Genomic DNA, 21,370 nt, shown 5'->3' with positions numbered 1-21,370 from the left:
CTGAGAGTCACAATACCTTGCTGTCAGCAGTACATGGGGGTAAGCGGCCAGCTTTCATTTCCTTTGATACTTGGGATCACACTCAGCACGCAACACTCCATCCCCAGTTTTGAAAACTCCTTCAAGCAGGTGATAGTGACAGGCTGGTCCTAACCTGTTGCTAGTGTGCACATCTCCTTCAGCTTCTCCTTCTCCTTCTCCCTCAGAGCCATCTCCCTCCTGGTGCCCAGTAGTGGTGCTGATGGCGCCTGTGCTAGAGCTGACGCTCCCTGGTCCAGCCGGGTGTCCCTCAGCTGTGGCATCACCATATGCACTGCTCCGGCCAGACACTGGAGGGAAAATGATTTAACAAGTACACATCAACTCCCAAGGTTGGTCTTGATGGGAAAAATGTTAGGCTTCAACTGGTTTTGGCTGGTGTGGTCTTGAGCCCACAGAGCTCTTTCAGTTTTCACCTGTGCAACCTACAAAACTGGCCTAGCCTCAGCTAAGAGACTGCTGGTGTATGCAAACCTCACAGTAGCTGTACTGGGGAAATGACTTGCTTAACGGTTCATTCCCTCAGGAGGCAGGTAGTAAAAACCATCGGAATATGGGCTTCAAGGTCATACCACAATTATTTTTAATCACCATTTAAGGCTATAAATAATATCACTGTTCTTTTTGAACTGAAAGATACCGAGCAATTTTTCCAGATTAGTCACTGGATTTGAATTCCGACACTTGACATTCCGTGGTCAATTTCAAATGAACTCTACCGAACTACAGATTCCCCACAACTCCTCTCTGTAGAAACCAATCACAAGACCAGGCAGGGATTCCTACCTTGTCCACAACCCTAAACCCAAAGAGATCAAGACACCCAGGCACATTACCACTGTGCTCGCCAGCCACCGAGTCCACTGCACTTCCCCCGCTCTCTGAGCCCACACTACCGCCATGGTCGGCTGGCGAGGTCCGCAGGGTGGAGCCATCGGTTGCTGCAGTGCTGCCCTCATCATCTGAGGCTGGAGCTGAGAGAATAACAGAGCTGTTACAGGCACAGACCCCTCATGGGGACAAAAGCATCACAGCGCACTGCAGAGGACATAAGGCAGTCTGAGTGTCCTGAGGGCGAAGAAGAAGGCAAGACCTGCTTTGCGATTAATAAACAAAGGGGACAGACACTCTCCAGGGCATACTGCCAACAGCACTCAGACCCAAGGGAAAGCCCAGAGCACTGGGCATTTCCTTCGCTGTTACAGCATGTGCAGATTCAGTAAGATTCTGTGACATGGACAATGAGTCTTCGCACTAAATGCTTCACGGTCACCATTGTCTAGGTGTTACTGACACCTACTGAGATCCACACTAGCCATTGCATTCAGAGCACAGAATTCAATGAGGTTTGTTCAGCAATCCATCTGCAGTTATTGAAATCACGTAGCATGAGCTCTTAAGTCAACTTTGATTTTTGTCATTTTGGTTTTGCTTTCAATTTTTAAAAATCATATGGCCCAGAGGAGAGCTCTTTAGAAAATTTCACACCTCGTCATCATCCTCATCAGATGCTAATAATGAAGCAAGGAAATCCCCCAGAGACAGCCACAGCATCCAGGATCAGGGCTGAGCTGAGACAGGAGGAAAATGTTGGCTGAGATCCACAGGGAAGGAGGACAGCCAAGACAGCCAGCGAGCATGACAGACATGACCAGCACAGGACAACCACAACCACAACCACAACCACAACTTTGAAGGCTGAAGAGCAACTGAAGAGACCTCAGAGAGCGAGAAGCCATGGCAGCAGGCAGGGGCAGGCAGTCTGGCCTTTTCTTATCTAGGTAGGCTAGCCCTCCCAAAACAAAATAAGCAAGTGTAGGGGGGATGTGACAGTCTGAGCAAGGCTTCACCCCTTCTCAGCTGTGTGGATGTTCAAGGACTTCTCCCACCCACAGTTTGGTCCTACTCTCTACCTGGAATTTTATCAGCCTAGGAAAGAGACTTCAAACAAAGACATTATAAGTGAAGGTTTCCTACAGCCTGAACTGGCCACAGAAACTCTTCTCCAAGCTCACAGGTCTCTGCTGGCTGCTTGCAGCTTCAACTAAGTTGCAAATGAAGGCTAAGAGCTAAAGGGTTAGCTTTATTTCTTGTCTAACATAGCAGAATGCTTTTTAGCTGCTCTTATGGACCATCAGCTAACAGGATGCTCCCTGGACCTCTCCTTGGGTATCAGCCAAAGCCAGGCAGCATGCAAAGTGTGAGGAAGCGAAGCCACAAGCGCCAATGCCAAGCTACAGCAGAAGCAGGAAGTCCAGGATGGCCTGTCAAAGCAGCTGCCCGTCACACTCTCACAGCACTGAACAGGGCTGCAGGGTCTTGGGACCCTGAGCCAAGCTCCTTGCTGTGGACAGTTACCTGATGCTGTGGTGTCAGAGAGGGTTCCTGCGTCCAGAGAGGAAGAGCTGGGTGCCTGGCCGGACAGTCCCAGGCTCTGCAGGCCCAGGGCACTGCTGCTGCTGCCTGGGAAACAAGTGGAGAGTGAACACAGGTTTCCCTCCGCCCCACCCACAGTATTGCTTTGGCCATCTGTTGTTGTTAGAGGAGTCTAAACACCAGCACGTGACCTCTCTGGCCACTGCTGGCCACCTACCAAGTTCAGTTACAGATTCAAGAGGCACCCATTCCAAAAAAAAAAAAAAAAAAAAAATCAAGCCAGAAGTAACTATGAGACTGGCTTTTGGCCTAGAAGTGTCAGCCATCCCTCACTCTCCACCTGTACCTCTGAGCAGCTCTCACCCAGATCAACCTCTCCCCCAACTGGGGATAAGCTAAGTCAGTGGGGTACCAGCAACTGTCACGCCCTTTCTCCTGTGCAAGTTTGCTGTGTTCCTGGCATTGCCTTCTACCTTGCTGGTCCTGCTGCAGGCTCAGGGCAATGGCTAGTTCAACCATGGTCTCGTCGTCTGCATCGGGTGGGATGTCCAGCATGGGAGGAAAGCCCTCAGCACCTGCCAGCAGGGCCTCCAGGGGAGAGGGGTTGCCATTGTTGACATTTTCAGCTGTTTCCAGGACCATGGACTCAGACTGCAGAGAGAAAACCCCATCAGTGTCCCACAGCAAACAGTACGACTGCTAAGTAGAAACTAGACGGAATGTGGAGGCTCTTCCTTCCCTCTCCTGCTGCCAGACTCACCACCATCTCAAAATCTCCGTGGTCCACCTCACTCTGTTCCTGGCTTTCCTGACGAATGTGACCTCCATCAGGGATGCCCGATGACTGCATTTTCTCATCTGCATCATCGTCATCATCATCATCCTTATCTCCTGAGACAAAGAGACCTCAGTAACCTAAAGGTATTTACTCCTTTGACATGTGACTGTCGCACAGCAAGAGTCTAAAGACAGTCCCCAGCTGGCACCCAGCAAAGCAAGGGCAAACTTGTAGGAGCTAGGCTGAAAGCCTACTTCTCTTGTTTTCTGCAGCATCCCACTCAACAGGAAGAGACTTGCAGTCCAGAACAGATAAAAGCCTTAGATTTCAACAAGACGGAGAAGCGGAATACCCACAGGCCCTGCAAGCTCCATTCTCAGAAGACCTTTGCCAGGACAGGAAAAGAACTCAAAGTGTCTGTCAATAGTCACCACGCCACTATAGCCTAGATTTCATTTCTCCAACAAGCTAGGCCTGTAAGACTTTTAAACTATACAATCACTATGAGATAAACCAGAACCAGAACCAGGATTGAAATGTGAGGCCATAAACTGGAAGCTGAAGCAACTGTGACACATCCCACTGGATCCCAGACTGTTAGAGAAGGATGGAGACTGTCTTCTACTTGCTGTGTTGCTAAAGCAAGTCCTTTCTTAGAAATAACAGCTTTCCCCCTTAGGGTGAGTGTGTGTGTGTGTGTGTGTGTGTGTGTGAGTGCATGTGAGTGCGTGTGTGATGCACGTCTGCGGAGATGAGGTAGGTATTATCGATTATCTTTCTCTGTCACTCACTGACTCAGGCTGACTGATGGCCAGTCAGCCCAGCACCTGCTTATTTGCTCTTCCCAGTGCTGGCAATCTGAACTCAGATCCTCACACTTACACAGCACTTTTAACAAGCAAGCAACCTTCTAGCTTCCCAGGTAATGAATGTTATTCCAGAAAGGTGTCTGAAAGTTACAAAGTCATTTACATTCCTCAAGGTATGCACCATGGGCTGTGACACCACTCAGTGGTAGGGCACTTGTCTAACACGCATGAGGCCTAAATTCAATTTCCAGCACTGAAAAAGAAGACATGACTGTTCCATAATCCGTACCAGCTACAAGAATCTACTGGGCACCTGAGACCTCCCTAGTTTAAGTGGAGAAAAGCTCCCCCCACCCCAGGATACACCGGATTTCAAGGATGGCACCACAAAATGCAAAGCATCTCCGTAAGCGTTTACACAGACCCTGTGTTAAAACAGCAGTGTATTACATCATCTCCAAACTTGTCACTTACTTCTCTTTACTCTTCACAAGTGTGCCAAGTGCCAAGCAAGTACCTCATGAGGAAAGTCTGTAAGTCGGTACCTGACCTATTGCTGGGATGTCCGCCAGGATTCTACTTATAAACAAACTGGACCCTTCATGATAATGCTGTGCTAGGAAAAGCAGTTTTGTTCTAATAAAAAATAACTTTTGTTTAGCCATTGTGACTTTTTCACATATATTATTTATTTTGGGGGGCAGAGCACATGGTAGAGGTCAAAGGGCTTCTAACATGACTCCCCAGCCACATGGGTCTCACAGATCAGTTCAAACTCAAGCTGTCAGGCTTGGTGGTGAGCACCTTAACTTACTGAGCCTTCTTACTAGCTCTCACTGTGAGACTTTAAACTGTCTTTTAGATTTGGGAGACAAGGCCCTAGTTGACAGCCTAGGCAGACCTTGAACACTTGACCCTCCTCTCACTTTATTAATCTTCCCAAGTGCCAAGAACACAGGCACTCCACCACTCCCAACAGCCATGCATTTCTAAAAATTATTAACAATCACCTCCAAGACTTTGGCTTTTTATTTTGGACACAAGGTCTTGTCACATAACCCAGGCTAGTCTCAAATTCAGTGAATATTCCATCCCATCCTAGGCCACTCCCCCACCACACTTCACCCCAACCCCCGTTGTACTGGCTGGTTTTGTGTGTCAACTTGACACAAGCTGGTGTTATCACTGAGAAAGGAGCATCAGTTGAGGAAATGCCTCCATGAGATCCAGCTGTAAGGCATTTTCTCAACTAGTGATCAAGGGGGGAGGGCCCAGCCCATTGTGGGTGGTGCCATCCCTGGGCTGGTTGACCTGGGTTCTATAAGAAAAGCCAGCTGAGCAAGCCAGGGGAAGCAAGCCAGTAAGTAGCATCCCTCCATGGCCTCTGCATCAGTTCCTGCTTCCTGACCTGCTTGGGTTCCAGTCCTGACTTCCTTTGGTGATGAACAGCAATGTGAAAGTGTCAGCTGAATAAACCCTTTCCTCCCCAACTTGCTTCTCGGTCATGATGTTTTGTGCAGAAATAGAAACCCTGACTATGACACCTATCCTCAACAGTGAATTTTATGTTGTCTTTACATTTTTTTTCCTATGGCTGTTACACAGGCTCTGCTGTACCCTGGACATCCACAGCACCGTCCCATTCCCGTAACTTTGACTTTATTCTACTTGCATGCATTTTATGCACTACCCTACTGTATAGAATATTAAAAGAACAAAAAACTAGAAAGACTCTGGTCAACATCAGCAGCATATCTCAAAGCAGCAGCTCATCTCTGGGCCACTGACCCACCCAGATAAAGCCTAAATCCAAACTTTAAATTACCCATTGGAGTGTTGCTTCGAGGGGAGGAGGGCAATGTCACATGTCTCCGCTTGTTCCTGGGCCTCAGGACTCGAATTAGAGCTTGTTTACAGGAGAAGCTCACAGCAGGGTCCTGGGTTGGAAAGGAAGGCGTCAAGCTTAGTCACTCCACTGTCAACCAGGACTCCACCTTCTTCTCTTGCCAACCACTGACACAGGGAGAAGTCTGTCTACTTTCACCTGTATCCTCCTGAAAATGCAGCACGATGGAGAAGTCCAGCCTCTCCAGACTTGGCACAGTAAGACGGTCACCAGCTTCCTGTCTTTTATCTGCTGAGGTCACTTTTATCTGAAGGCCACTGGACCCTGAAGCCACTTTGGCTCTAACTTCTCATCACATAACCAAGCGCTCACCTTCCTCTCTGCTGCATGCCATAACCAGCACTTTTAACACTCATCTTCTGTAACAGGCACACTAACAGCCTTTGCACACTCGTGTAACTGATACTCAACATTAATTCTCCAGCAGGCTCCAGACCATGAATGGGAAGAAATCACTGAACAAGGAGCAGGTCCTCCCTTCCCAAACTTCATCTCACGGCTTTGTTCTTGCAATTACTGATTCCCATCACATTTTTAAAAGATTTACTTTATGTGTGTGTCTCTTTGTTTGCACTGTACATCTGTGCACTGCCCCCATACTGGGCCCAAGGAGGCAAGAACAGTGTCAGATGCCCTGGAACTAGAGTTACAGGCAGTTGTTACTTACCATGTGGTTGCTAGGAACTGAACCATGTCCTCTGGAAGAGCACCCACTTAACCACTGAGCCACCTCTCTAGCCCCTCTCATTGGATTTTAAGTCTACTTTCTTTCAGTACTCATTCAGCTATTTTCTATACACTCCCAGGCTGACCCGAGGCACCCAAGGCTGTGTTGATACGTACAGGACACAGCAGCATCTGCATGTAGATCTTGGATGCTGTGTTGATACAGTCCAGCTCGCAGGTACAATAACCATGGATAATGTCTACCAGCGCATTAACCGTAGCTTCAATATGAGTAAGGCCTAAATGGAAGAAAAGGTTCACCTGAAAATCTGTTGACAAAAACAACTCTAGACCTTTGAAAGCCTGAGACAAAAGCAAAAAATCTCAGTATCACCTAGTAGGTGTCGAGACAAACACACAGCAAAGGAAACCCATAATACTGTGGTGCAGCCTGTGAGCTGCAGTTGGAGTGTTTTTATTAAGTCTTCCAATTCGCTAAGTGTCCTTAAAAGCCCTTGCAGAACCTGCACCAGAGAAGCAGGAAGCATTGTAGACAGCCATGGACAAGGCAGGGAACCTTGAGGTGGGCAGATAACAACACCCCTATCTTCCCCAAACCTGTTGACAAAGCCAGTCTCTGATAGGCCAATGGGCATCTACTCTTCTCTCTGGCTGTGGGGCTGTCCATCTTCCCTAACTCTCAGGAGTGTGACCCATGAGAGGACTAAGACAACGGCATCGAAAAAATGAATGAAAACACTTTCCTGGCTGGTTCCAGTTTCCTATTTTTATACGGACTCTCAAGCAAGTCTTTCAGATACACTGTTTTTAAATATCAACTACAGAGCCAGCATCATCATGGTTACCACTGTCGTTGTCATCGTCACCCTCCAGCACCCCCAGTGTGAACCAGGCAATCCCATCCCAACTGAAGGAAGCCCCTCTCTCTCTGTCTCTCTCTCTCTCTGTCTCTCTCTCTCTCTGTCTCTCTCTCTCTCTCACACACACACACACACACACACACACACACACCACTGCACTGAGCTTACAGACACCTCTCTGTACTTCTATGGAAGAAAAGGTCATGGTGCTGAAGAGCTTATACCTACTTCACTGTATCAAGATCCAAGTACCCCTGCTAACGTGATACCTGGCAGGCAGGCAGGTGCCAGGAAGGCATTCTTGGGCTTGGATGCATGAAGTTTCCAGAAGTGGTTTACAAGCTGAGTGATGAAACTACAGCCATCTCCTTCCACCTGCTTCTGCGGCTCTTTCCCCTCATCCGCTCCTTCTACGCAGGAGAAAGGAAACCATTAACGATGGAGAATCTAAGACAGAACTCAATTTGTTTTAAGGTTAACTCAGGTCAAGGAAGCTTGCCTGCGGAGGGAGTTTCAAGTGGGGCCCCAATCAATATGCCAACTATCCCTAGATTCCAGCAGGCACATCTGGGAGAAAAACAGTCTGGGAAAGGAACATCACAGAAAACATTGTGTGTTAGAGTTAGGTAGAAAGGGGAGCATTCAGGATCTTTACAGCAGAGTCAAAGATGCCTGTTCCAACTGCTAGACTAAACCTACAGGAACGTCTGAGATTCCTCTAGAATGATTCTAGGATTGCACCATTAGGAGGACAAACAGGAAGGCAATGGCATACAGGAACAGGCAGGTGATGGGGAACTGCAGACACAGCAACAAGCTCTTTCTGATCATGGCAAATTAGACTTGGCACTGAGCCCGGGCAGCCAATGTGAGGAGAGACGATGAACACTGACCAAGCTTTGCTGCCAGAGCAGGCAGCAGCATGCAGCACCAGCACCCGCCCTGCAGGTACTAGAGTAAAACTAAGCTTAGCTTCACCCAAAGGCTTGACCTGCATCCCTAACAAAATGATTTAAAAAAAAAAAAAAAAAAAAAAAAAAAAAAAACCCACTCCCTGTCACATTTCTGTTGTGGCAACAGGGTGGAACCAAACTTAGCTTCACCCTAACAACCTCACAACAGAGCAGCTGAGGTTTAGAGCACAACTAAATTCAAAGATGCTCAATTTAGTTAAAACTAGGCTTCTTCAGAGGCCCCACAAAGTTGCACAAACAAACAAACAAACGGGGAGCAACCATCTGCCACCAGAGCCAACAGGAATAGGAGGAGCGTGACGGAGAGCAAAGAGGTGCAGTGAGCAGGTGCCAGGACCACGGCCACGGAGGCCAAGTTCACCTGTTTCCATCTGGGGCAGCTTTGACTCCGTAAAGTGCACAAGGTTGTTGGGACGCGTGACGGCAATAGAGCGGGCTGTGATCACCAGGCGCTGGAACACCTCAGGGTCCAAGTCCTTGCCCTCTTTGCTGGATGTGCTGAGACACTGCACAGCTTTGCTCAGCAAGGCCTGGTCCTATAAAACAGCCGGCTCACAGAAAGTCAACCTTATAAGCAAAGGCAGGGCGCTAAAGCAGAGGGCTGGCTATTCCTCTCAAGAACTGTCAACCAGCTATCAAACCCAACCTTCAAGCTGTCCACTGCTTAACTGCCTTAAATGATATAAAATGAACAGTCTGTAAAAGTCAGCAGCCACATAACAGTCTCAGTCTAACAGGAAGCTAGCATCCACTCAGGCACGAGGACTGCAGCAGACTCATCCATCCCTCACAGCAGGTCCTCCACCCAGGGATAATGCTTCGAAAACAACCTTTCCTTGGCAAGTTGAACTCATTCCTTGCTATTAAGAGACAGAGTCACAAAAGATGGGCTTGGCAGTGCTCCAGCACCTATCTTCCTACTGGTCTGATCCGCCATGTTTCCCATGGTGCCATATGGCCCAACTTACCTCCTTCTGTAGATACTGGCTTTTGTAGAACCCCTAAGCCCAACAATAACCCCCATACAGCAACCACCTGCCACACTTGTAGGCCTCCCGCCTCAGGCCATAGCTTAGGGCTCGGAACACCAGCTATTACATTAGCTATCGGACCCTCTCACTCCCACACAAGAATCAGCCGCCCACACTCGCTCTCCTTTTTAAAGACTTGCTAATCCCAAGAGGGACAGAAAAATAAAGCAACATGCCAGTGGCCCACTGGATGACTTTCTCAGTCTAGGGTAGCACCCATACACCTCAGGAGAACCCTGGGACTCTAATCTCAGTGTGAGCTTTCCTCCCACTTACTCCACTGGGTCCTTACTTTACAGACAGAAAGCCGACTTATTCAATTCCCTGTCACTAAGTCTCCCAGGGAGGGAGCAGTTACCTTGTGGCTGTGGTAGGCTGAGCGGCTGCTGTGCAGGCTGGCCAGGAGGCTCTTTGATTGCTGTTGGACACTGGCAGGTGCTGGCAGGGAGAGCAACAAAGTGGCCAGCTCCTGGGCTGCGTGCTTGTTTCTCTCCTGATATGAAACACAGCATGGTTATCACTCAGCACCTCAAGGCACTGCAGAATGCTCTCTATCTGCCCTTCCCTCCTGCCTTCCAGGCCAGCCGAGCTGGGTTAGCCACCACTGACTACAAAGAGCAGAAAAGAAGATTTCTACACTTTAACCCTCCCACAACACAGGTGCAGCAGCTCAGGGATGCTTCACACATCACGACTGTGCCATCAGAATTCTTCAGCTTCAAGGCAGTAGGCCTCAGTCAACAACCCTACTTCCTGCCTCTCCAGAAAGCTCCCATGCGTTTGAAGAATGACTTGCCTTCTCAATGATTGGGCCAACAGCAAAGCAGCTTTCCAGGGCTTCCAAAGAGCTCACAACCAGCCTGGGGAGACAGAAAGCCTGGCTTGAGCACAAGCACTGTTCTCTCTGCCTTGTGTCAGCCCAGCAAGCTGTGGTGAGGACCTTGGGGACAGCTACTGAATGGCAAACATAAAAATCAAAGCACAGTAAGACCTGCCACAGGCGCCGTGCATATCGCTGCCTGTGTTGCAAGCCAGAAGAAACCTGGCTCCTGCTCGGAGATCAACCTGAGGCCATGTTCATAATCCGCCACTCAAAGACGGCGGGGCTTTTCTTCCTCAAAGAGGATAAATGTGCTTCCTTCTGCTGCCTGTGGCAGGGATCCTGAGGTGGGCTTACGTCTTGATGCAGCAGTGCCCAGGTGCTCAGAGATCAGTGGGCAAAGGGAGGCACAAGGGAGAAGTGAAAGCCATCTGTGTACACTGGCAATGTTAAGGTTATACTTCTGCTTATACAGCCAGGAAATGCACACAGGCATTCCCTATGGCTCTAAGTACAGGAGTAAACAAACAATTTTTAGATGCATGCCACTGGAACATTCAAAGGATAGTACAAAGCATATTTAGAACACGGAACTCCTCCATTAGGGAAGAAGCAGGAAGTCTAGCCATTAAACAGTATCTATCGTATCAGATAACATGCTCTGGGCTTACTGCTGTAGATTTAAGTGGCATCCTGACAGCTGGGGTCTGGACAGGAAAGGAAAGCACTGAGAATGTAGCCAGAGTGAAAAGGGGCAGGGGGAAAGGAAGGCACCAAGGGAAGATGGAGGTAGCGTTAGGATAAAGGGAAGTGGACTAGGCCCCAAGGGTTTATGAACTGTCAGGGGCATTTTGCCCCTCTACCCCATCCCTTCGCATCCACTGTACACAATGTGCAGCAAGGATGGATTAAGGAAGACAGAGTCAAAAAGGCTGATGTGGCCAACACTAAGGGTGCGCTCACAGTCCAGGGTAGGCTCCGGTTTACACATGGAGAACTCTGCAGCCATGCAATGACCAGAACAGAGAGTAGCAGGACTTGGAACAGAAGCGAATCAGCGCAAAGCCACAATGCGGACGCTGCTCTCTGACACACACGCACTCGTGCAGAGAAAAGAAACGGGGCATACTAACCGATCCAGCTTGGTTAGGGACTCAGTTTCAGAACTTGGGGGAGAAGCAAAGGGAAAAAAAAAAAGGAAAAAAAAAATGTGAAGCTCAGAGAAACCTAGAAACACATTCTAAGCAAACGATATATGAATGGGGACAGGGAGGAAGGCAGAAATGGGGAGACTGCTGGTGGGGTGCAGTGACTCCAAGCACGACTGTCTCAGGGCTTACAATGTAAGAAGCTCACTCTTACATCAGGACCTGCTTCATCTACCATGGCAAACCAGCAGTTAGCTAGCACAAAGAAGCCAAGCACGTGCTTCCGAATGCCACCGTAGGGAGGTCTAAGGACACTGCAGTTTCCTGCAAGACGCCGAAGCAGCCTCTCTTGCTGATGGTGTTACTACCGCAGAGTAGCAACTTCCACAGAGAAAGAGGAGAAGATGATCAACTGGCACAGAGGATGTTTGCCTTGCTTCAGTCTGGATCCTAATCTAGAGCACGGGTGTAGGCGCTTTCTAGACCACAGCCTATAGCTATCCCAAATATTAAGTAAATGACCAAGCTTCTGCCTGGACAGAGACCCAGCATCAGACACCTCTGAGCCCATTTCCCGGGTTCTGTGTGCATATTAGGGAGAAACTGCATGTTCCAGGGACTGAGAATTTGGCAATAGACTAGCTTGGGAGACTCAAGACAGAGGCAGCTCTACAGCCAGTGCAAACGATTAAGAACCAAACCCTGCCAACACTGGTACCTCTCCAGGACAGTGCCACTGGTTGTAGCTGGAGCGGCTGAGTCACTGTCTCCAGTGCCATTGCTCTGGTTCAGGTTAGGAGGGCAGACGCTGCTGACGGAGGCAGAAGGAAAGTCTTCTGGGGGTTCATCAGGCCAGCCAAACTGCTCTTTAGTCTTGCCGTAAATTTTTACAGCATCTATCATGGTGACGCCGGCTGGATCCACGGAGGCACCGACTGCAATAAGCAAGAGAAGTCTTTAGGACGCATATTTACTAAGAACTCACAGAACCCTTCCAAGGCAAGACACAGAGCAACCAGGTACAGGTGCAAACCACATTCGCCTCTGGAAGCTGTGTCTGCTGAGACACTTGTGGTTCGTCCACTGCTGAATACACAGGACAGTTGGATGGACCACAGTCTGATGTCTCCTACTTGGGGGAGACCCTAACTATCACTATAAGGATCCTCTGGAGCCCACTTGTGTTCCATCTCCCATCTCCTATTCCCAATGAACTCTAAGCACTTTCTTTGTTCGAAGTACAGGTCATCACCATCCATACGAACAGCAACCAGAAAGGACTTCAGCTAAGTGGCCAGTAGTTGACAAAGAGCACCCGGGCTCAGCAACATATGAAGAAAGCCTGGAACCAGCGATTCAGCTCACTTAGCAGAGTGCTGGCTGGGTTCCACCCCTAACACCACATAAACTGGCATTGTGACACATGCCTCTAATTCCAGAACTCGGGAAGCAGAGGCAGGAAGATCAGAAGTTCAAGATCAGCCTCAAGCTATATAATGAGTTCAAGAACAGACTGGAATATACAAGACCCTGTCTATGAATGAATGAATGAATGAATGAATGAATGAATGAATGAGTGAAAGAAAAATGCAAAAAGCTTTTAGCCAGGGATATATAGCTCAGTTGACAGGGCATATGTCTCCTGATTTCATCAATCAGTCTTGCCTCCTCTGACATGGAAGAGCTCCATTGATGAAGCTAAGAGAACATTTAACTATGCCTGTTTCTCCCTACCCACACACCTATTCTTTTTAATAGGTCTAATGGCACTGACCTGTAATCCCAGGTACTCATAGGCTAAGGCAGGAGGACCCCCCCGGCTGGCTTATAGAATAGGGTACCCTGTTTCAAAATGAAAAAGAACTAAAAGATGGCTGGTGATATAGCTCAGTGGTAGAGCATTTGCCTAACATTCAAAGAATCCTGGGTTCAATTCCCAGGACCATTAGAAAGGAAACAAAGCAGACTCCTTTCCTGGCAGACTGCCTCTTACCCCTCTAATAAAGGGAGACTAAGTCCAGCAGGGAATCCCTCCCTAGCAGTGGAGGGACACCTAGTGGTCATCTGTCCTAGTTACAGGAGAAGGCTCCAGCCTGCCCTGGGTGGCTGACTCACTGAAGAGGTTCAGCTTCCTGTCAGCCTGCAGGGCCTCCTCTCTGGTGAAGGGGAAGTCAAACCAGCGGGAGCGGCTCAGGTTAAGCTGCATGGTTCTGCCAAAGATCTCGATGTAGGACGGAGCCCGCTCAATTGCCTGTGTCCCGATCTGGATCCGCATGCCCGTCATCACCATGGTGCTGCTGTTATTACTGATTTCAATGGTGAAGCCGCCAGGCTGCGGGAAAAGAGCAGTCAGAAAATCTCCAGACTTTTCTCCCACATCCCCTCAATGGCTACCTGGGTAAGACCTAATTTCTTTGAACTCCATCCTATTCATGTTATGACAGATATGAGAGGGAGAGGCCAGGCTCAACCCTGCACGGCCCCCCACCCCAACTGTGAAACTATCAAATGGTGCCCTGTACTCAATAGTCCTTCTAACAATGGTAGGAATTTAGCTTGAGGGACTCAAACCTTCAGCGCATGAAAGAAGGTTGATTTATTCAAGGATCATTTGACCAGAAGTGAGCCCTTCCCAGTACATATTCTATATCTGATTCTAAAGAAGAAGTGGAGCGAGCCCGACCTCTCAATGGTGGCAGTCCTTGCCTTGCATGTGCAGCAAGGCCCTGGGTTCAACCCTCCTACCGAAGAGACAGGCACAATTTGTCCAACAACACTGCCCACAAAGTGAGCCTGCCCCGTGTGCTGCTCACCTTGGTGTTAGCCACGTACATGCCAGTGGAGTTCAGCCTGTGCTTTATCTGCTGTGCATTGTAGACTTGCAGGAGGTCATTACCACCAAACTCCACATCCGTCAGCTGCTGGTTATGTTCAAAAAAGTCAATGGGGAAGGTCACCTGGCTGGACGTGCGGGCTGCTGTGGGAAAGTACCAGATTGCCAGAAAGCATTAATGTGCATTCCCAGCACTTCGGCTCTGACTCCAAAGCTGATGACTAAGCCCCCTGCTTACACTCTGCCCTACCAAAGGGGACTCCATCACTGCCCATCAGGATGACTGCTCAAGGTCAGCTCTCCAGCATAGCACCCCTAACTTTACGAACCACTCTATAAGCCTGGTATCCGTGTGGACTGCAGTTTACAACACAACAGAATCTACTTCTTTATGGTACAATAAGCTACATCATCACCTCAACCACAGAAACTCTAGGACAAATGTAAGGAACTGTGACAGTGACTGCAATGCACTTCACTTAGCCAGAACCATTCCTCTTCTTCAAAGAGTCCTCTCCCAGCCAGCAGCAAACCTTTGATGGCCACACTATTCTGCTGGAAACTGTTCAACTGAAGAGATCTACTCCAGCTAGATCAAATGCACAGGGAAGCCACCTTCCCTAACACCAAAGAAAAGCCAAAGCTTGTTGCTGTAACTATTTCATGGCTAGCTCATCTCTTCTTGGCCCCCGCAGTCTCACTCCGAGGGCACCACTTAATATGGAGCCATGCGCAAGGACTCTGTCACTCAGTCCGCAAGCCGTACTCTCCGCACGGTTCCCTTCCCTGGTGGTACACTCCACCCGCCCTACTGCTGACCAAAAGCTGAAGACGACATTCATTATGGGACACCAGTAACTGTTGGCTCAAAGTGGGCAACAAACAGTGGTTGCCAAGTGGGCCTGTTTCAGGAAAAAAATGGCTAGGACTGACCTCTGACCTCACCAAGTACAAAGTAGAAAAGCCAGTTCTTCTAAGCAGCATAGAACCTACTCTGTCACTGTCTAGGAGATGGCTGAGCCCATACCCATGGGGCTCTGAAGGGGCCTTACTGATCGTAGCTGTTTTCCGCTTTCGCACAGGTTTCATGATGCTGATGACACTGCTAGGCTGCAGAGATGGCTGGAGCCAGTAAGAGGTGTTCTCCACATTGGCCATGTAAATTCGCAGGCTGCCATCCTCACACAGCAGAATCATGGTTGTACGTTGCTGCTCATTGCAGGCAGTGTGCCTAATAGCAACCATGTCTTGGATCTAGGAGGAGAGGACAGAGTCGGTAGGGAATTAGTTCTCACACATGTGGCTCAGGAGAAAGGTGGTAAACCCTCAGGCTCCACAGGGCTCACATACTAAGGGCAGCAAAGGCGGCAGCTAGAAAGAAAGACAGTTTTCACCTGTTTCTTGAGATGGGGGCTCAACATGGAGCTTGGGCTGGCCTCCAAACTCTTAAGCCTACTGCTTCAGCCCAGGCTAGAATTATGGACTTGTGCCACCACACAGAGATGGGGAAAAATCTTTTTCCATTGTCAGAGATGGCCCAGATTCTAAAGATAGAAACCCTGGGGAAAGGGTACTGACCTTTGCTTTCGCAGGAAGTGTCTTAATCTCCTGGATGAGGAAAGTGTCTGGTTTCACCATTACCACCAGAGGCACGCCAGTAGTTTGCTGAACACAACACACCAAGCCAGGGTGGTTCATCACCTCGGACCACTGGCAAAGGGCAGGAGAAGTCTTACTGCCACCATTGGAGCTGCAGACACCAAAAGTGGATACGGTGTCACTCCCCATTGTCTAGTTCTTTCCTTAAAAGACTGTCCTAATACAGCTGAGCTGGTCACAAGGGCATGAGCGACGGACAGATGTCCAGCCCCCCTCCTCCTCACTGCCTGTCACCTGGGCAGCACAGCAGAACTGGAATTACACCAGGACAAGAAAGCAGGATCGCTGGCCCTGCCTCCTGCAGGCTACAGTATTGGGTGAGTTAGCCTGGGGCACTCCTGGTGAACTTGTCCTTGTGGTAAGGGTGCAGGAAAGCTGGAATTCTGACCAACCCAGCTATCACCCAGGCTCAGATCCAGGGCTTTGGGCTGGCCCACCCAAACATCTACCCCACCTATGAACTGCTGGAGCGTATGAAGGGGCTGGTCCTGCAGATGCAAAGCTTGCAGGGTCTTCATGACACAAGGCCACAGCAGGATATCTGAGAGGAGACCCTGTGAGGATCCAGTATTGATAGTGTACCAGAAACCAGAGGCATCAGGAGGCAGATCAATGATTCATTGCAATGAACATTTGCAAGTAAAGATGTGTGGACCAAAGGGTGTTCTATGGGATACACTGAAGCTTTCGCAGGGAGATGTTTTTGTTACATTTGTTTTGGTTTTTTCCCTTATTGTTTTCTTTGAGGAGAGCAGGTTGCAAGGGGAAAGGGCAGAAAGGGTAGGGAGATGAGTAGAATTAGGGTACATGATGTGAAACTCATAATCAATACAAAGTTTAAAAAAAATACAAAACTGTCCTATATAACTCAAAACAGATCCCCTGACCAGGTTTAGATGTGTCATGGGTTAGTTAGTATACTGAGATGTGCATGCCACCATCCCTGCCTGCAATGTGTGACCCCAAGAACTCACTGAAACTTTGCTGCTAGGAATAGGTGACCTTTCAAGTCTATCACTACACAAAGCTATAGTGTTTCATAAGCTGGAGGAAGGCATGGTGCCCTATATGGTTCTCCTGTCTATTTAATGTCCTTCAAAACCAGGTTACTTTTTACAGATCTGAAATAGCTCTTCAGTGATTATTAAGGAGTAGGAGAGATTCTGAACCTCTTCGTCCCATCTCTAGCATCAGGAAAACTGGTGAATGTACATACTTGCCCCAATTCTAGCCATTCCACCAGGACTGGAGGGGAGAGGGTAGTGCGAGCTTCTCATGGAGGCAAACTGAAAGGACAGGGTGAGTGCTCAACTACACTGTCTCCTCCAAACTTGGTCACGGTCAAAACCCTGCCTACAGGTTTTCTCTCTGTGTAACAGCAAACCCCTCTGCCCCTGCAAAGGCTACCTCATACAGCCTGGGGTCTTCATGGTAAAAATCAAGCAAGCAAGCTTGCCAACCATGGTGGCTATTTGTCTTTAAAGATGGAAGCTGGCATGTACAAGCAGTATGGGAAGCAGCAGTGGGGGGGAGAAGGGAGGGCAGAGAGCCCCGCTGAACGAGGCACTACTCTACTGCTCGCTCTCACCTTTTGATGTTGATGGGGAAGAGCTGCAACACCTCCAGAGTGCTCCTGCTGACGGTGGCTGCAAAGGACTTGCCCTGACTGTAGCTGAAGAAAAGCATCTGCAGCACGTGTGAATAGTACACAGACACACCACCACCTGCTACCTGGCTGTTACTGTCCTGTAGGAGCAAAGACATGTATATCACCAGGCATGAGACTTCCACGATGATGAGTGAACATGATACACAGATGGTATAAGAAGACTAACCAATAAATGCACTTACAAAATACTCTTATACCAAATTAAATTTTAGCTAAAGGAGTATGGCTCTGATGGGCAGTTAGAGAAGACTATTGTGGCTAAAAGTCACAAAGACAAATGCCTCTCCCAAGAGAACACAACTCTGCCAGGTAGGCAGGATGGCCCTGGTCAACAGACACCTGGGAAAAGCTCCTGATCTGTCTCAGGAGAACTGACTATCCTATACTACAAATCTCATTTGTTCAAACAAGCAAGCCTTGGGATTTATGTCTCTGTAAAGCATGTTTAATTGCTCAAAGTGTAACTTGAGGGTATGAAACTATATAAACTAATGGGGATTTCTGTTCAGAGCTGGTTCCTTATTGTGCACGAGCTGAAACTGGTCACAGTGGCTATTATTATACAGTTTTGTGAGCTAGAGTGACAGCTTGGGACCTGGGTTCAATTCCTAGACCCACATGGTGAGTCCTATTCCAGAAGATCTGATCCTCTCTTCTGGTTTCTAACACTGGATGCATGTGCACAGTGCACAAACATACATGCAAACAAACACACATAAATACTGAGACATTATTAACTCTGTTAACATATGCTGAGAAGCAAAAAAAAAAAAAAAGAAAAAAGAAAAGAAAAACTGACTCTAACCTTCAGGTCCTCGTGATTTATTTCCAGCACATTAGTGACATAGAAGGGCCCCTGCTGGGCACTGCTGGCCTCCTCCATGAGCTGTGTGTACATGTACCCAGCAGAGGACATGATGACAATGATGTTCTTGCCTTCCTCATTGAAAAGGAAGGTGACATCTCTTATCTTTGAGCTTGGCAGGAGGAAGTAGAAGGTGGGACTCAAGGCATCAATTGATAGGTCATAAATCTGCAGGGTGACAAGAGGGAGAAATAAGAGTGATCTGTTTCAGTCCCACCCCCAACATATACCAGGGAATTCTAACAGCCACAACTTCAGACTGAAGGCCATTCACCCTTCGGCCAACAATCCCCACTAGTAAGGCCTTTAGCATTACAGTGCACATAAAAATAACTTTTTCAAGAATGAGTAGAAAAAGATACACATATGTATAACAAGTAGTCACAAATGTGTACAGATCTAATTCCTACAGACACATGGTGTCAACCTACTCAGCAATATAACAGATACTAGTTTGTAACTCTTGTTCAAGAAAGAATGAAAGTAAACCAGCATTACTTACCTTGACGAAGTCTGCAGTGACAATGGCTAGCTCAGTCTGTGAACCAGGGAGCCACACAGCTTTGATGATGAAGTTCCCTGTTGCCAACTGGGGATGTAACACTAGGTGATCGGAGACAGAGCCCGAGCTGCTGAAGGTGAGCACATGGCAGTCCTAGGCACAGGTTTAAGAACACAATAGTTAAATTGTGACTGGTACAGTGAGCTAGTTCATTCTGAGTTTCTACATGTCCCCTTTTCCTAACAGCCATCCCTGGCCTCCAGCTTGCATTCAGATTGCCTAGACACTCATGTTTCCAGAACACACAAAGATCAGAGCAATCAGAAGACATGGAGTGAGTGCAGAGAAAGACGTCTACATTCTATTAACTTTTCATGCCTTCAGCTATCAGTGAAGAGAAGGTGAAGCTGAGGCCAGGAAAGACTTGGCCAGAGCTCACAGCTTGGAGAGTCAGCCCTGCACTGTCTTTACCTTCAGCCCACACACTGCCAGGTAGTCCTCCTTGCAGGGGTTTCCAGTAAGACTCAGCACTGTGAAGGGAACGGGAGCAGAAGCCAGGCGGGTTAGAGTCAACTTCCTCTTACTGGAATCTGCTTGCTTCAGGAGTGCGGAGAGCTGCAGCACTGTGATCTGCAAAGGAAGCGCCACCTGCTGAGACCCAGACCCAGACAAGTCCCTGACCTTGTGGAGTCTAGGGTAGGCAGTTAAGGAGGCTCCCTTGGGAGGGGTGTAAGTCACTGCCTTGCTTTGTGGGATTTAGTCTCTTAGAAAACTTGTAGATGGACATTCAGTCTCTACTTCTCCCCAAAGTCATTCATCCCTTTCTCCCAATGAGGGCAAAAAAAGCCAAGTAATAAAACCAACTGTTCTGTGCAGAATCTCCTTATAACATACTTTAGTCCTATGCCCCACTGCCCTCAAGTGTCCCATAAAGCACTTTCTGCATCAGCTGCTTTAAGGACCGTCCACACTGTCAGTTAAGGTAAGATAGCAGTCCTGATAAGAAGCAAGAACAGAGAAGATACCCAATATTCTACAACTGAACATTTGAGTCCCTGAAGAGCAGGAATTCCTAAGCAAGGAACACTGACTTCCTAAGATTTTTGCCTCTCAGTTGATACCTTTCCACATCCAAAAATGGGCACAAATGGGAACTAAGTTGTCCTGAACACCAGCCAATCACAGAGCCTTTCCCAAGAGCTTTTCCCAAGTCATCTCAATTCTAGGGATAACCAAGAGACTCAGGTCCAAGCCAAAAGGTTTAATGAGATCAGTCTTGAATGCAGAAGTAACGAGTGGGTATTTCCCTTCATAGGGCCAAGATGCACATAGTCAGATCCTAAAATAAATGGGAAGGAATCATGGGACCTACCTTGCCCTTCTCGTGGCTAACAGCCAAATGCTGGCGGCGCCCATGGGGGGAAGAAAGCACACACATAGCCACCCTCCTGAGCACGTGGGCACTGATCAGTTGCCGTATAGTCTGGCCCTGGTCTCCACTGTAATTCATCCGAACATTCTCAAAGGCACCTTCCTGTGAGCCTAAGGTGGGAACCTGGCAGGAGGGAGAAGCAGAGAAAGTACTGGAGAAGGCAAGTAGGACTGGATGGACTCATCCACTGTCGCCTGAGCAGCAGTGCACCCCTTAGGCATTCAGCAGATTTAATCTGGGAGACAGAGCTTTGTGAATCTGATCAAAACAAATTATATGCATGCACATAATTCTCAAATAATAAAATTACTAACAACAAAGGAGAAGTAGAAGGGCGTGGTAGCAGAAGCCTTTTATCCCAACTCTTGGGAGGCAAAGGCAGACGGATGTCTGTGAGTACCGGGTTAGCATCATCTATATAACGAGTTCAGGGCAGCCAGAGCTCCAAACAAGTGATGGACTTCAGCCTGCAGTCCACTGTCCTCAGCTGTTTTACGTCTACTGCTTCAGTCTGGTTACAACAGCAGGGTCAAGTTCTCATGAGAGTAAATTAAGTACTGGCTGTTTTCAAATGTTAAAATATATTTTCACTTATAAAATGATAGTAACGATACCAAATATTTTCCCTTCATGCACCTGGCAAAAGTGACCTGGCAACTTAGTGGATCATCAACTTCCATCTTTAATTTTGATGTCAGTATTTAAAATATTAAACACCCTGCTCTGTGTATCTGTCAACATGTGTACTGGCCAGAGCTCACAGCCTGGGGAGTCAGCCCTGCACTGTCTTTACCTTCTGCCCACACACTGCCAGGTAGTCCTCCTTGCAGGGGTTTCCAGTAAGACTCAGCACTCTGAGTCCAACTTACAGGCACACTTGCTCTCTCCTAGGCCCCTTCTGAATTCTACCAAGACCATACTCCTGTCTATCCCTTCCCCTCTGGGAACTGCCTCTACTTCTCCCTGCAGCTCAGGAGTCACA

The 21,370-nt window shown here is 48.3% G+C and overlaps 1 protein-coding gene across 1 annotated transcript in view; it reads right to left on the bottom strand.

Annotated features, from left to right (window-relative positions):
• Positions 1 to 21,370, bottom strand: part of UBR4 (ubiquitin protein ligase E3 component n-recognin 4) — a 105,586-nt gene that overhangs the window by 44,657 nt on the left and 39,559 nt on the right. The window contains exons 40-60 of the mRNA XM_080921716.1: positions 20,329 to 20,511; positions 19,428 to 19,586; positions 18,957 to 19,109; positions 18,395 to 18,622; positions 17,509 to 17,666; positions 15,840 to 16,011; positions 15,314 to 15,515; positions 14,242 to 14,405; positions 13,544 to 13,760; positions 12,147 to 12,363; positions 10,257 to 10,320; positions 9,819 to 9,953; positions 8,791 to 8,965; positions 7,725 to 7,865; positions 6,752 to 6,873; positions 5,828 to 5,939; positions 3,176 to 3,306; positions 2,889 to 3,066; positions 2,398 to 2,502; positions 876 to 1,013; positions 155 to 329 (exon numbers count right to left, since the gene is read on the bottom strand). Coding sequence (XP_080777842.1) covers positions 155 to 329; positions 876 to 1,013; positions 2,398 to 2,502; positions 2,889 to 3,066; positions 3,176 to 3,306; positions 5,828 to 5,939; positions 6,752 to 6,873; positions 7,725 to 7,865; positions 8,791 to 8,965; positions 9,819 to 9,953; positions 10,257 to 10,320; positions 12,147 to 12,363; positions 13,544 to 13,760; positions 14,242 to 14,405; positions 15,314 to 15,515; positions 15,840 to 16,011; positions 17,509 to 17,666; positions 18,395 to 18,622; positions 18,957 to 19,109; positions 19,428 to 19,586; positions 20,329 to 20,511 — 3,329 coding nt within the window. The remainder of the gene's footprint in view (positions 1 to 154; positions 330 to 875; positions 1,014 to 2,397; positions 2,503 to 2,888; positions 3,067 to 3,175; positions 3,307 to 5,827; positions 5,940 to 6,751; positions 6,874 to 7,724; positions 7,866 to 8,790; positions 8,966 to 9,818; positions 9,954 to 10,256; positions 10,321 to 12,146; positions 12,364 to 13,543; positions 13,761 to 14,241; positions 14,406 to 15,313; positions 15,516 to 15,839; positions 16,012 to 17,508; positions 17,667 to 18,394; positions 18,623 to 18,956; positions 19,110 to 19,427; positions 19,587 to 20,328; positions 20,512 to 21,370) is intronic.

The sequence above is a fragment of the Micromys minutus genome, assembly GCF_963924665.1.
Source record: "Micromys minutus genome assembly, chromosome: 9".
NCBI lineage: Eukaryota > Metazoa > Chordata > Mammalia > Rodentia > Muridae > Micromys > Micromys minutus.
The sequence above is the reverse complement of the archived record's forward strand: the minus strand, read 5'-3'. Positions and strand labels throughout refer to the sequence as shown.